A 13,992-nucleotide genomic window follows, 5' to 3' on the forward strand; every position below is an offset into this window, starting at 1 on the left:
ATGATTGCTTGAATCAGTAAGACTCTAAGGGAAATTCAGGCCCAATAGATCTTTGCATTATAGTGAACAGGTGAGCCTTTTAACACTTGTATCTGAGGTTAAAAGTTTTCAAAGCAGCAGTTATTTTGAACTCATCGAAATGAAATATGCCTGACATTCTGGTGTTACTCTCATTTTATGCTTTTCAGCCTTACTTTCAGTGCAGTGTTGTGTCATTGTAAAACTCTCATAAATGATTTTCCCCTCTCTCTGTCTCTCTCTCTCTCTCTCCCTCTCCACAGGAGGATTGTGAAGTGGAAAATGTGTGGGAGATGGGAGGCTTAGGAATCTTGACCTCTGTTCCTATAACACCCAGGGTGGTTTGCTTTCTCTGTGCCAGCAGTGGGCACGTAGAGGTAAGACACCTTGCTTCTTGGTACCCCGGAAAGTATAATGATAGACTGTTTTGCTGTGATGAAAGAAATCAGTATATTCCATGTTGCTGATATGTAGCACATGCTATACCCTATTCACAGCAGCAAATGAAAAGCTTTTGAAGTTTTTTAGAAATTTCAAGGAGCGTGCTTTTTATTAGAGTAGCAGTTATTAAGTGTAAAAGGTTTAATAGTTTCATCTCTTAAATTCACTGTTTATTAGAGTTCTGGTTTTTCTGCTAGACATCCAAACATGGCTGAGATGATAAATGTTTTTCTAGAAAAAGCGATGCTGTTGACAGTTGTTTTGTGGTGGATACCAAAACCTTTTTGTCTATAAGGAGCTCTTAGCAATTAATAAGAAAAAGGAATAACACCCCATAAAAAAATAATCCAGTTTAAAATCTAATAAACAAAATATGATAGAGGATAAAAAAATCCAAGGACAGGAATATAAAATTCACAAAATGAGAAAGAAAAACAGGGTTGAAGCAGGACGTTAAGCCTTCTGATGACCAAACACTGTGTATTAAAGCATGATAAAAAGGATCAAGTGGAAGTGGAGATTTTCTGTTGCTGGAAATCTAAATTAGTTACAATCTTTTAAGGAGATTATTTGGCAATAGATATTTATCTTTAAAATGGGTATATCCTCTAACCCAGCAATTGCATTCCAGGCATTTATTTTAAGGATATAGTTAGATAAATTGGCAAATATATATATGTGTGTGTGTATAACACATATATAATATACTTTTCTTTCTCGATTTATGTGTATCTATAATAAATAGAAGGATTCATTTCAGTATTTATGATAATAAAAATTGGAGACGACTCAAAAAGTCATCAATAAGGGGCAGGTGCCTTGGTTAAAATAATTATAAGACTTGCATATAATGGCAAATACGAAGTCCTAAAATGATAATGTGGATTGATATTGATGTGGAAAGATGTCCATGACATGTCACTGGTTTAAAAGAGCAGATTACAGAATAGTATGTAAAGCATGACCCCATTTTGGTTTGCAAAAATGTTTTTAGAATATATATGTAGAAAGAATTCTGAAGGATTTACACCAAAATTTTGAGTGTGGTTGGATTATGGGTGACTCTTGTTTTTTCTTTATCTTTTTGAGTTTTTGCAGTGAATATGTGCCCCCTTACAGTCAGAAAGAAAAAAAGGAGCACAATTTTTAATAGGAACCAGTAATTTGTCATTCATACAATTCTCAATTCCTGAATACCTCTTTAGCTTCTTATTTATCATGTATATATCCTAAGGTCATAAAGAAAGCCCCAAGCCAGGTTGTAATCCAGATGTTGAGCAGTCAGTGAGAATCACTCACTAGCTAAGAGATTCAGTCCTGCCTACTTGGCTATTCTAAATTATGCATTAGCAAAATGACAAATTATTGCCTAGTATTCATTTATTAGGAAGTGTTTTCTTAGTGCTAATTACGGACAGTGTATTAGCATTCTAAGTGCTGGCGTTGCTTTAAGTAGCATTGAAACTAAGTCTGTAAGTGCAGGGTCTACTGTATCTCTTCCTACATGAGCCATCACTTTACATCCACACACATGCCACCCACAGGAATAACTTATTTTTGTAATGCCAGTGCTTCAACTTCTGTGTTAAAACAGGTTTTTTTTTTCAGAGTATAATTGCTCTTATTTAAATTGTGTAGTTGTGCATAGCAGTCCCACAGGACTCCTAAAAACGGACTTAGAGAATGAATAGCCCACTGCCTGCGTTGCACTCCTAAAGCATAACTAGTGCTTGATGAATCCTTCTTCATTCAGATTGTTTAAAACTTTTTATGTTGAGATGATTTCAGATTTACAGGAAAGTTATGAGTAGTGCAAAGAATTTCCATATACCCTATACCCAGATTCCCCAAACAGTAATATTGTTCATTTGCTTTATCCTTTTCTCTTTGTGTTTGTATTTTACAGAGTAAGAAATAAAATATATACACACTTTATATGGAAACATATTTTTTCTTAAAATTTGAGATGAAGTTCCAGGCATATATGCCTTTTTACTGCTAAGTATTATACAGCATATTTCCTAAAACCAAGAATATTCTCTAATATAATCACAATATAATTATCAAAGTCAGAAAATTAACATTGGCATATACAATTATCTAAGTAGATTTTATTTAGGTTTGACCAGTTGTCCCAGTAATACTTTTATGGCAAATGAAAATTCTGAGTCACCCTCATTTGAATTTTTGAAAATCCCTGTATCAATATGAAAATAACTTATTTCTAAAATTAGAAGTGGGAAGGACAAACCAAAGCTTACAGTTGTTTAGTATATTATAGGAAACCTTTAAAACTCTCCTATTTCCCCTTTCCCACACTCTTACATTCCTGTAACTCCTTATTTGTACCTCTCTTATGGCACTTACCACACTCTGTTAAATCAGATTATATTTATTTAGTTACTTTATAATTCTACTATTGTTACACCTTTAGTCCTGCAGTACCCAATATTCTGCTTTTTTTACATAGTCATTGCTTGGTGTGTATATATATTGAGTAATATATATGTATACCACTGGACTCCTAAAGCCCGAAGTATGTAAGTAGGACTTGGTTGATGTTTCTGCATGTTATTTGACAACTCTGTGTTCCTGTCTCCCCCTAGTTTGTGTATTGCCAAGTCTGCTGTGAGCCCTTCCACAAGTTTTGTTTAGAGGAGAACGAGCGCCCTCTGGAGGACCAGCTGGAGAATTGGTGTTGCCGTCGCTGCAAGTTCTGTCATGTGTGTGGAAGGCAGCATCAGGCTACAAAGGTACAAAACTGAGTAATGGAGCCACGTAGAGTATTACTCTCTGTCTCCATTTCTGCCTTTTAATTTAGGATGTTGTATCTGTTTTTTCTCTTGGCTTAGTCTGTTTTGACTATTTAAGTGGGTATAATCAGTTGCCTATTTTTGTGTTGTAATTTTGGGACTATAGCAGAAGACATGGCATTGGATAAAATCCCCTAAATAAATCAAATCTACCTTATCAGAATGTTCATCACTGATGCCTTTGGTGGGAAATAAATCCCTATACTTTGAGAATAAATAATTTATGAGGAAAGTTACACTATTATGATGATGTGCTATACTTAACTTTGAAGATAAATATGAAGTGAGATGCTAAGTGACAGGTGTCCAGCAAAGGTGAGAGGATGCCCACCTTTTTGCCTTCTTATTTTCTTATAGCAGCTGCTGGAGTGTAACAAGTGCCGAAACAGCTATCACCCTGAGTGCCTGGGACCAAACTACCCCACCAAACCCACGAAGAAGAAGAAAGTTTGGGTGAGTACACACATTGTGCTGTTTCAGAGAGTGGTCCCCAGACTGTTGGGATTTGCACAACTTACAATAGGGATATCCCGCTTGAGGAAGAAAGCTGTCCCAGGAGAGAAGTCAGCTCTAGAAATGGATTGCATCTGAGATCTTTTTACATAAGAAGAGATATTAAAAATAAGAAGTCCATACTGAATTTCTTTTCATCTCTTCCAGATCTGTACCAAGTGTGTTCGCTGCAAGAGCTGCGGATCCACAACTCCAGGCAAAGGGTGGGACGCACAGTGGTCTCACGACTTCTCACTGTGCCACGACTGTGCCAAACTCTTTGCTAAAGGTACCACCAAAAGGCCAGTTTTGTCAACTTTTAGAGGTTGTACTTAGTGTTTTGGAGGTGAACTGGACACCACAGGGGAGTGAAGAAGTCTTACCCATCTCGTCGAGGATGCCATTTAGACACAGTTACTAAATAAGTTCCTGGTCTTGCTCTTTTCTTTCCACAGAGAATTACAGCAACTAGAAAGGTTTTGTTATCTTTTGGGGGATGAATTAAGGGGACTTTTATAGTAACCAACCACAAAGAAATGCTCTAAACCAGTATTTCTCCAAATGAGGTACATATACATTTGATTGTTTCAGAAATGGTTTTAGATAGTACTGAGTCAAACATTTTATGTTAATAGTTGTGCTAGAAAAAAATTATAACCAATACATTAAACTCATTATTTTACTGACTTAGGATAATAATATATAAAGTTCACTACTGAAGTTACTTAAAATAAGCAAATCAATATTAAGTCTATTAAGTGAAAAATAATAGAGGTGATACATGAATAAAACAAATTGATGGAGGTTGTATGTTTTTCTGAATTTTAGGAAATACTACTCTAAGCTCTAATATAAAAGCGCTAGGAATAAGGGAAAAGTGTGAATTAACTATGTTGCTTTACTCCCATGTCCTCTCCTCTTTTTAAAAATTTAAACATTTCTTTGGAATGTTTAAGAGAGAAAGTTCTCTCTTCCATTCTTTTTCTGTTACGTTATTTGTAAAACCTGCCTCATGATCTTTAAAAATGAGTCCAAGAAAGAGACCTAGTGGCATATTCTGAGAGCTCAGAATAATCTTGACACTTTACAGATGTGTGAACATTCTGTAGTAGATCCAGGCTGGTATTTGTAAGTAGTTTCAGAAGCAGGATATGGTGGCTTGCATTTTAGATCAGGTTGGAATATGTGGGTCAGGGGCCTTAGAGGCATTGGCGTGTGACCCAGAGCACTGCTGAAGACTTCTCTTTGCTTTCAGGAAACTTCTGCCCTCTCTGTGATAAGTGTTACGACGATGACGACTATGAGAGTAAGATGATGCAGTGTGGGAAGTGTGATCGCTGGGTCCATTCCAAGTGTGAGAATCTTTCAGGTACAGAAGGTTGGAGTCTTTTTTTATTACAGTTTCCTTTTTTCTTGGTACAGCTGCATTTACAGCCACGAAAGTACTATAAACGTAAAATTATGGTAGTGTTGTTACTTGAAGTCTCTTTAAATTTATTTTTTTGGTCTTTAAAATAAGAATATTTTGTTACATTTTTGCTCATTTATCTTGAACACATCCCTTGGAAACATTGATTTGCTGTCCTTTGTGGGTACCATAATCTATTGATTCTCTGGTAACCAAATCCTGAGTTCGTGTTACCGTCCCTTTGGAGATCAATATATATGAGTTCCTAGGGGATGTTCGAGTCTTAATACTGTTCCTAACGTACAGCTTTATATTAAGTTCAGTGGAATAGTTTCCTCTTTTCCCACTCTTCCACTCTTCAGAGCACCTCGTCATTGTAGGTTTCTGTTTTCCCAGATGAGATGTATGAGATTCTATCTAATCTGCCGGAAAGTGTGGCCTACACTTGTGTGAACTGTACTGAGCGGCACCCTGCAGAGTGGCGACTGGCCCTTGAGAAGGAGCTGCAGATCTCTCTGAAGCAGGTCCTGACAGCCTTGTTGAACTCTCGGACCACCAGCCACTTGCTGCGCTACCGACAGGTTGGGCCCAAGTCTCATTTTGTATTCTGAGATGGTCAGTTCTTAGATGGTTTTTACCTAGTAATTGGAATGTGTGTTTTTGTGTGCGTGTGTGTTCTTTTTTATTTTCTTTTTCTTTGTTCTTCATTTACTTTTGTAGAGTTCCTTCTTTCAGCCTTAAAGCTATTAGGAGAATTTTTATCACCAGTAGTAAAATCTTCTTTCGGTTAAGAAATAGGAAGGGGCCATGTCTTCTTCAAAGGCCTTGCTATTGTAACATGAAATTTGGGCTTTATATTCTGAAGGCTTTGGGGAACCAATGGAGGACTTCACCCAAAAAAGTAACCTGATCAGAGTTGCTTTTTAGGAAAAAAAAAAAAAAAAAGATTCTGCCTGGCGTTACAGGAAGGATTGGAGAGGACCGATCCTAGAGGCAGGAGCCGTGGTTAGGAGGCAGTTATAAGCAATCTAGGTTAAGAGGCTAGCTGTGGGGCTAGACACTCTTCAGCTCTGGGAAATTTCCAGGGCTCCTCAGGACGTAATTTGAAACTACTACTTTTGGTCCCTATATTGTCATGAACTGTATACATCTATAAAGCTGTCATTGGGAACACGGGTATTATGCTGGAAGAACCACGTGGATAACTAACTCAGAACTAGGCTGCTGCTTTATCTTTTAGTAGAGTTCCATTTTTTGAATAGGAAAATAAGCTGCTATCTGTGTTTTACTCAAAAGGAGTTGGACAGTTCTGTTTCTTCATACTACATTGGAAGTTAGCAAACAAAGCTCCTATCAGATAGATGGCGTGTTTTAACTTTCCTTTTCTTTTAATTGAGAAATCTCTGATTATTCTCAAGTTCTTAAGATTTTATAAAACGCATCGTTCAGTACTGTCTTCATTCATTTGAATAGAAATTGCATGGGTGCCTCATTTTCAGTGTTAGATAAAAGAAACCTATTTTCCTGGCAACAGGCTGCCAAGCCTCCAGACTTAAATCCCGAGACAGAGGAGAGTATACCTTCCCGCAGCTCCCCAGAAGGACCTGATCCACCCGTGCTTACTGAGGTCAGCAAACAAGAAGATCAACAGCCTTTAGATCTGGAAGGAGTCAAGAGGAAGATGGACCAAGGGAACTACACATCTGTGGTATGTTCCTACAGCGCACGACCCGAATTTCCAGTGCCCGTTTAGCTTCCTTGGGTCTGTGGGAGATGAGGCTGAGTGTAAGCACTGAAAGATGATTTGTATTATATGTAGAAATGTCATGTGGTTTTGAATACCTAAAAGAATGTGAATTGTTTTAGTTCTGTGTTTCGGAAGATAGGCTATAATAGGGAAGGTTGTGTCTTAAAAATGGTTCTTTTATTTGACTTTCACCTGAGTTCCCCTAAAATTACTTTTATATTAAAATTATTTTATATTAAAACTTTATGGGAAAATGCTAATATGAAGTTAATTGGTTTGCCCCTTTTGTGATCACATCTGAATGATATGTCTTTCTGTATAGGGTATTTGTTTGTAGATAGACGCCTTTTAATTTTATGGTTTTAAGAATGTATAGAAAATGAACATGTTATCTCATAGTCCGTATTTGCTGTTCAGTTATTGATTCATTTTAGTCTAAATAAAGAAGCATTGCCCTTGTTTGGGTAACTTATCACGATACAGCTAATTTATTTGCATTCTTGTCTTTTAGTCTGGCATCTCTTGACTACCACAAGTTAATTATGAACTGAATCCCAAAGGCCTCCACTAAAGAGAAATTACACTGTATTAAAATAGGATGTCTGTTTTCTGTTGGATCCCTGTGCTGGATGATTTAGGGGGGAAGAAGAAGTTGTTCTGAGAGCACACTGTTTTATGAGTAATTAATACTTTGTTTTCATATACAGTTGGAGTTCAGTGATGATATCGTGAAGATTATTCAAGCAGCCATTAATTCAGATGGAGGACAGCCAGAAATTAAAAAAGCCAACAGCATGGTCAAGTCCTTCTTTATTCGGGTGAATGATATTAATAGTTCATGTCTTTAATGCTTAATCTGAGGGTTGTTACCCCATGAACAGAATGGCTTATTCTTGTCCACATTTTCCTTTGCCGTGTGTATAAATCATCTTTTGGTTTAATTCATTCCTCTGATTCTCTGGGAGGTCCCAGAGTGGATGGAGCTTTCCCTAGGTGGCCTGAAATCGGCCTCTTATTGACAGAGAAGCTGGTGTGAAATTGGTGGTTTTTATGTGGTTTCCAAACGAATTGTCACAGGCTTACATTTTGTTTGTTTGTTTGTTTTTCTGTTAGCAAATGGAACGTGTTTTCCCATGGTTCAGTGTCAAAAAGTCCAGGTTTTGGGAGCCAAATAAAGTATCAAGCAAGTGAGTAAATTCAGTATATTTTTTCCTTCTCCTCGATGGCTGAAATCTGAGAGTTCTTTTATTTCTAGATTGAGATTTTTTTTTTTAGACTAGGTTTTAATGTTAAAAATTAATCAGTTGAAATGCCTTTTTATTGCTGGTTTAGAGACAATGCTTAATGTTTATTATAGTCTGGTGCCCATTGTTCTCTTTACTGAGGTGTTTGTTGGGTTTTAGGGAGCTTGTGGCACGTGTGTTATACATGTGCTGTATGTACGGCCCAGGAATTGGACTGGTGATAACGAGGTTCTGTTTTATTTAGTTCAGATGGTACTATCAACAGCTCTTGATTCATGTTGAACCTTACATTTTTATTCCAGTAAATCCCTTTGATGCATTGATAAGGTTATCTGTTTCTAGAAGTTTAGCCAAGAGTCACAATACATAGGGATTATATGTTTAAAAATAGTAATGTCCTGTGTGTAGGCAGTTTGCCATTCTGTGACCTGTTCTTACAGTCTGTGAAAGGCTCGTGCATGGGCCTGTGCCCTGATGATATCAAGAATTTGACTATTTTGTACAGTTCTAGGTATCTTGTAGGAGTTCAATAAATACTTGTTGAATCGATTATTTCCAGCAGTGGGATGTTACCAAACGCAGTGCTTCCACCTTCACTTGACCATAATTATGCTCAGTGGCAGGAGCGAGAGGAAAACAGCCACACTGAGCAGCCTCCTTTAATGAAGAAAATCATTCCAGCTCCCAAACCTAAAGGGCCTGGAGAACCAGACTCACCAACTCCTCTGCATCCTCCTACACCACCAATCTTGAGTAAGGCCCTGAATGAAGACTGTTATCCCTTTCTCTCTGAGTACAAATGATTGACTTTGTGAATCTAAATTTAATATACTTCCGTGTTGGAAAAATGTCAGGTCATCCTTAAATGTAATAATATCGTTATGCTTGCTTTACTTGGAATGTTAGTAAGGAATTGATGTAAATGATGTAACAGATGGTAAGATCGCACAACTTTGAACACTTCCTGAAAGTGTTGATTTCATAGGCTGTAGGGTATTTAAGCTGAATTGTTTTCTTTTCTCCTGGAAGTCAGACACAGTATTGCCAATTTTAACTGGGTATCTTTTGGGTTCCAAGGTACTGATAGGAGTCGAGAAGACAGTCCAGAACTGAACCCACCCCCAGGCATCGAAGATAACAGACAGTGTGCATTGTGTTTGACTTACGGTGACGACAGTGCTAATGTAAGTACCTTGGTGCACGAGGTCCTCCTTAGTAAACACCCGTAACCAACTCTGTCCTCTGTGTCTACACTTGATGACTGGGTGCCATTTATGCAATGAATGTCTGTCACTTGTGGCACTTGGGTTTTTTCTATAACTGATTTAGCTGATTTAAAAGATGAATCACCTTAAATTAACGTGCTGATAATCTGGTAATTTCTACAGGCAGTTTCTCAAAAAAAAAAAAAGATACTATGAAAGTCAATAAAATAGAAGTTGCATAGTAAATAGCTTGTGTGTGATACATAGCAGTGTGGGTAAGCTGCCCAGTTCTGGCAGGTCACTTGGATTCATTTCGGTAGTTTATTGCCTACTTGTTGACCCTGGCAAGGAGCTTAACCTCTCTGACCCTCAGTTTCATTTTTTAAATTAGGAAAATAGTAATACCTACCTCAGAATGCTTATGAAGATTAAAGGAAATAATGTATGTAAAGCCTTATTTAGGGCCTGGCAATTAAACTTACAATTAAAAAATTCTTTTAGTGCAAGCTGAGAGAACTGGCTTTGAAATGCAGTTTTAAAGAAGTCAGTGAATTCTTCTATAAGCTGAACACATATTACTAATTTTTTTTAAAATGTTTTGCTTTTTTAAAATTGTTATGAGGGGGTGGTAATTGGGTTTATTCGTATCTATTTGGAGGAGGTACTGGGGATTGAACCGGGGACCTTGTGCATGTCAAGCGAGCACTCTACTACCTGAGCTATACCCTCCCCCCCATATTGCTAATTTTTTAATTCTTTATGTTTATAAAATATTTCCAGTCTATGGAACAGGTAACCTAGAAAGGTGAGAGGTAGAAACAAAGCAACTTTGAATTGTGATTTTCATGTACCTCCCTGAGTTAAAGAATTAGAATTGATTTACTGAAGTTCTCCTGACTAAGGTAAAGCTAATACCAAGGAAAACATTATTTGGCATTATATTCCTTAAAGAAAAAGGAAATTTCTCTATTTCCTAGGATGCTGGCCGTTTGCTCTACATTGGCCAAAACGAGTGGACACATGTAAATTGTGCTTTGTGGTCAGCAGAGGTGTTTGAAGATGATGATGGATCCCTAAAGAATGTCCATATGGCTGTGATCAGAGGCAAGCAGCTGGTAAGAACCTGTGGTGAATGTTATGAGAAGGACTCTCTCTCAAGTTTCCAGATATTCTTCTGTGGCTAAATGCTGCCTCTGGTGTTTTTCATTGTGCCTTGAGAATGGTTAGCCAACGGGACATATTAGTGTGCACTGTAAGCAGATTACTATTCTGACCCTTGGAGGATGGGTGTAAAAGTAGACAACAGAGTCTTACCTAGTTAGGGAGATCATTCAGATGTTCAAGAAAGGTATTAATTTATGGAGTGATTTAGACAAAATGACCTCAGAGGTCCCAGCACTCTTAATTTGAGTTCCCGTAGGATAAACCCACAAAATACATACATGAAGAGGGGATATAGAAAGTGATCGGTAGCAGGTGAGAGTAATTAGAAAAGTCCATGAAAGAGTAAAATTTTTAAAGCTATGTTTTATGGGAGGGGAGAAAATGAAGGATTATCAGAAAGAAACAAACAAATAGTACATACATAAGAAACGTAAGTAAAATGTGTGGAGAGTACAAGTAAGTCTTCCCTGGAGAGGAGCCCAGACTGTGACTGAATAAGGTGACAGAATAAGGTGGTGATACAGGCTAGTTGAAGGAAATCTTTGGATCATAATAAGGCTGCCAGTTAAGGCTAGTTATTAGAGAACCATGTGTTTCTGACCAGTATAATCTTTCTAGACTTGAGTTCTTTTGGATATGATAACTTTCTAGCAAGATGACATTTTTAGCATCGCTCTTGAAAGTTCCATCTTCTCTAAATCAATTGTGTATCCTAGGAAAAAAATTTTTTTTGATCCAAGTTCTAAGTCAAATTGTAATATTTAAATTTAATACTTAATAGTTATAGGCCCCATGGTCAATGGGAGAGAAAGGATTTGTAGCTGAGGCTTTAGGGCTCATATCACTTCTCTGTAATTCAGCAGATTACCAATAACAAAACGAATTGGGGGAAACCTAGAATGGGGTGACTCTGTAAAGGAGATGGAAAATGGCTTAAAACATCTGAAAGTCTAACTCGGACTCTGTTCTTTCTGGATTGCCAGAGATGTGAATTCTGCCAAAAGCCAGGAGCCACAGTGGGTTGCTGCCTCACATCCTGCACCAGCAACTATCACTTCATGTGTTCCCGAGCCAAGAACTGTGTGTTTCTGGATGATAAAAAAGTGTACTGCCAGCGACATCGGGATTTGATCAAAGGCGAGGTGAGACAGCTTTAGTTGCTTTTTGACTTCTCTAGGAATTCAAGGAGAAGAGGCTGAAAATAGCAAGATGATAAACTTTATTTTACCTTCCAACTAGGTGTTCCTAGAATCACCTCCTCTTAGGAGAAAATACAGAGGTCCTGCTAGTGAATCAGAAGGGTGACTTTGAGAGACGCTGTGTCTTTCTCTTTGAGAGGGTCGGTATCATGAGTCTGACGTGTAAAGGGATAGCCTAACCGCCACCCTGGCTTTTCATTGAAGGTGGTTCCTGAGAATGGATTTGAAGTTTTTAGAAGAGTGTTTGTGGACTTTGAAGGAATCAGCTTGAGAAGGAAGTTTCTCAATGGCTTGGAACCAGAGAATATCCACATGATGATTGGTATGACATGAGCCTTGGTTGTTGGGGAAGGCTGGCTGTGTCACTGAGGTACTTTCCAGTCTTCAGTTATAACGTGAGCCTTCCTGTTACCGCCCCTGATCAGTTCTTCTTTCCTTGCTCAGGCTCCATGACAATTGACTGCCTGGGGATTCTGAACGACCTCTCTGACTGTGAGGATAAGCTCTTTCCTATTGGATACCAGTAAGTAGCTCTGTAAAGAGCAGACAGCAGCCTCACCACTTGAGCACCCTGAGGCAGTGGGCAGGTCATTAAATGTAGAGCCATATTTGTTAGTGACTTTTAACTAGTTGCTTTTTTTGCTACCTCATGTAGATTGGGACTAAGGCATCATTTTATGTCAGCTAGATTCAATTGCAGAAGGGAAGTATTATTGGCATAATTTCAGAATCATTTCCAAATAAAAACTAACTAGAAAACACAAAGTCAGTCTCTTCAGATTCCACTTAAATTCCATTCATCTCAGTTCAGAAGTGCAGACGGTTGTCATGGATCAAACACCTCATGCCTCTGTCCTGTAAAAAATTTTGACATTTTTTATAGGTCCTTTTAAAAATATAAATCCTCACAATAACACTCAGATTCACCAGTAAGAATTTAGACTCTTTCCTATATGAAGCGAATAGTTTAAACTTTTAGCAAGCTGACAATATAAATTTAAAATTCCCTTTCTATCTCCCACTTTGGAGTCTCATTTTATTATATATACTCCAGTTTATTCTGCTTTTCGATTTTGACATCGCAGTCTGTACTCCACATTCAGCTGGCAGCTCTTTGGATAAACCAGGCTCCATCAGCAAGCAGCAGATTTGAAGCAGTTATATTTTTCTTGTCTGGTGGAGCTCTTCTCCCAAAGGAAACACCCCAGGTTTGCTCTTTCCTCACCTTGTACACATGGTGGGGCAGGAATCACTTCCTCAAGGCAAATAACTATCTCTTGTAGTAGCTAGTATTTTTCTTTCTTTGCATTTTAGGATATTTTACTACTTTTGTCCCCTGCTTGCAATACAATACAAAAGATTTGATGCTGTCTTCTGAGAGGCCAGGAAAAACCAAGGACTTCAAAAAGCTTGGAACACCCTAATTAGGGCAGGCTCTAATAAGAATCTGTGAAATAAAGCTAGTTTGGTAAATCAAGGAGGTCAAGGGACCTAGGATGAGAAGAGGTTTTGACAGACGTTAGTCTCTGCTTCTGTACTGTGACTCACGGTGATCTTTACACATCTGTTTGCAGGTGTTCTAGGGTGTACTGGAGCACCACGGATGCTCGCAAGCGCTGTGTGTACACCTGCAAGATAGTTGAATGCCGTCCTCCAGTTGTGGAGCCAGACATCAACAGCACTGTGGAACATGATGAAAACAGGACCATCGCTCATAGTCCAACGTCTTTTGCAGGTTAGTCTTTAATCAAGATGGGACTTGAATTAGATGTCGGGGAATATTGTGATTGAAGGGCGGGAAAAGGCATTGCTTTCGGAGGTCGCATGTTTCTATTTTGGCATTTATCTGATAGCTGGCTTTTATTGGTTCATTTGTTTATTTTAATTAAACTTTTTTAGTAAGAGATTTTTATTTCCTGCCACAGAAATGTCATCTAAGGAAAGTCAAAATGCAGCTGAAATTGTAAGTCCTCCATCACCAGACCGACCTCCTCATTCGCAAACCTCCAGTTCCTGTTTTTATCATGTCATCTCGAAGGTCCCTAGGATTCGAACACCCAGTTATTCTCCAACACAGAGATCCCCTGGCTGTCGGCCACTGCCTTCTGCAGGTAAAGGACCTCACCGTCCTACTTGACCTAAGAAGGTCAGCTCAAAGATCAGTTTGTAATTCTTTCAGGCAACTTTGTCTTAGTGACTTTTGCTAATTGAAAATGTTGGTTTTCTGTTACCTATAAACGTATATAGCCAAGTCATTGAAA

The 13,992-nt window shown here is 38.1% G+C and overlaps 1 protein-coding gene across 6 annotated transcripts in view; it reads left to right on the forward strand.

Moving 5' to 3' along the window:
* Positions 1–13,992, forward strand: part of KMT2A (lysine methyltransferase 2A) — a 71,859-nt gene that overhangs the window by 35,294 nt on the left and 22,573 nt on the right. For 3 of the 6 annotated variants that reach the window (XM_064482096.1, XM_064482098.1, XM_064482101.1), the window contains 17 exons: positions 282–395; positions 3,066–3,212; positions 3,630–3,725; positions 3,933–4,053; positions 5,020–5,142; positions 5,569–5,753; positions 6,707–6,880; positions 7,627–7,737; positions 8,033–8,106; positions 8,723–8,916; positions 9,241–9,347; positions 10,346–10,483; positions 11,516–11,674; positions 11,936–12,053; positions 12,176–12,254; positions 13,306–13,466; positions 13,657–13,842. In XM_064482096.1, coding sequence (XP_064338166.1) covers positions 282–395; positions 3,066–3,212; positions 3,630–3,725; positions 3,933–4,053; positions 5,020–5,142; positions 5,569–5,753; positions 6,707–6,880; positions 7,627–7,737; positions 8,033–8,106; positions 8,723–8,916; positions 9,241–9,347; positions 10,346–10,483; positions 11,516–11,674; positions 11,936–12,053; positions 12,176–12,254; positions 13,306–13,466; positions 13,657–13,842 — 2,287 coding nt within the window. The remainder of the gene's footprint in view (positions 1–281; positions 396–3,065; positions 3,213–3,629; positions 3,726–3,932; positions 4,054–5,019; positions 5,143–5,568; positions 5,754–6,706; positions 6,881–7,626; positions 7,738–8,032; positions 8,107–8,722; positions 8,917–9,240; positions 9,348–10,345; positions 10,484–11,515; positions 11,675–11,935; positions 12,054–12,175; positions 12,255–13,305; positions 13,467–13,656; positions 13,843–13,992) is intronic. The other 3 variants (XM_064482097.1, XM_064482099.1, XM_064482100.1) reach the window with 1 other exon arrangement.

Source organism: Camelus dromedarius, chromosome 34, assembly GCF_036321535.1.
Source record: "Camelus dromedarius isolate mCamDro1 chromosome 34, mCamDro1.pat, whole genome shotgun sequence".
Lineage (NCBI taxonomy): Eukaryota > Metazoa > Chordata > Mammalia > Artiodactyla > Camelidae > Camelus > Camelus dromedarius.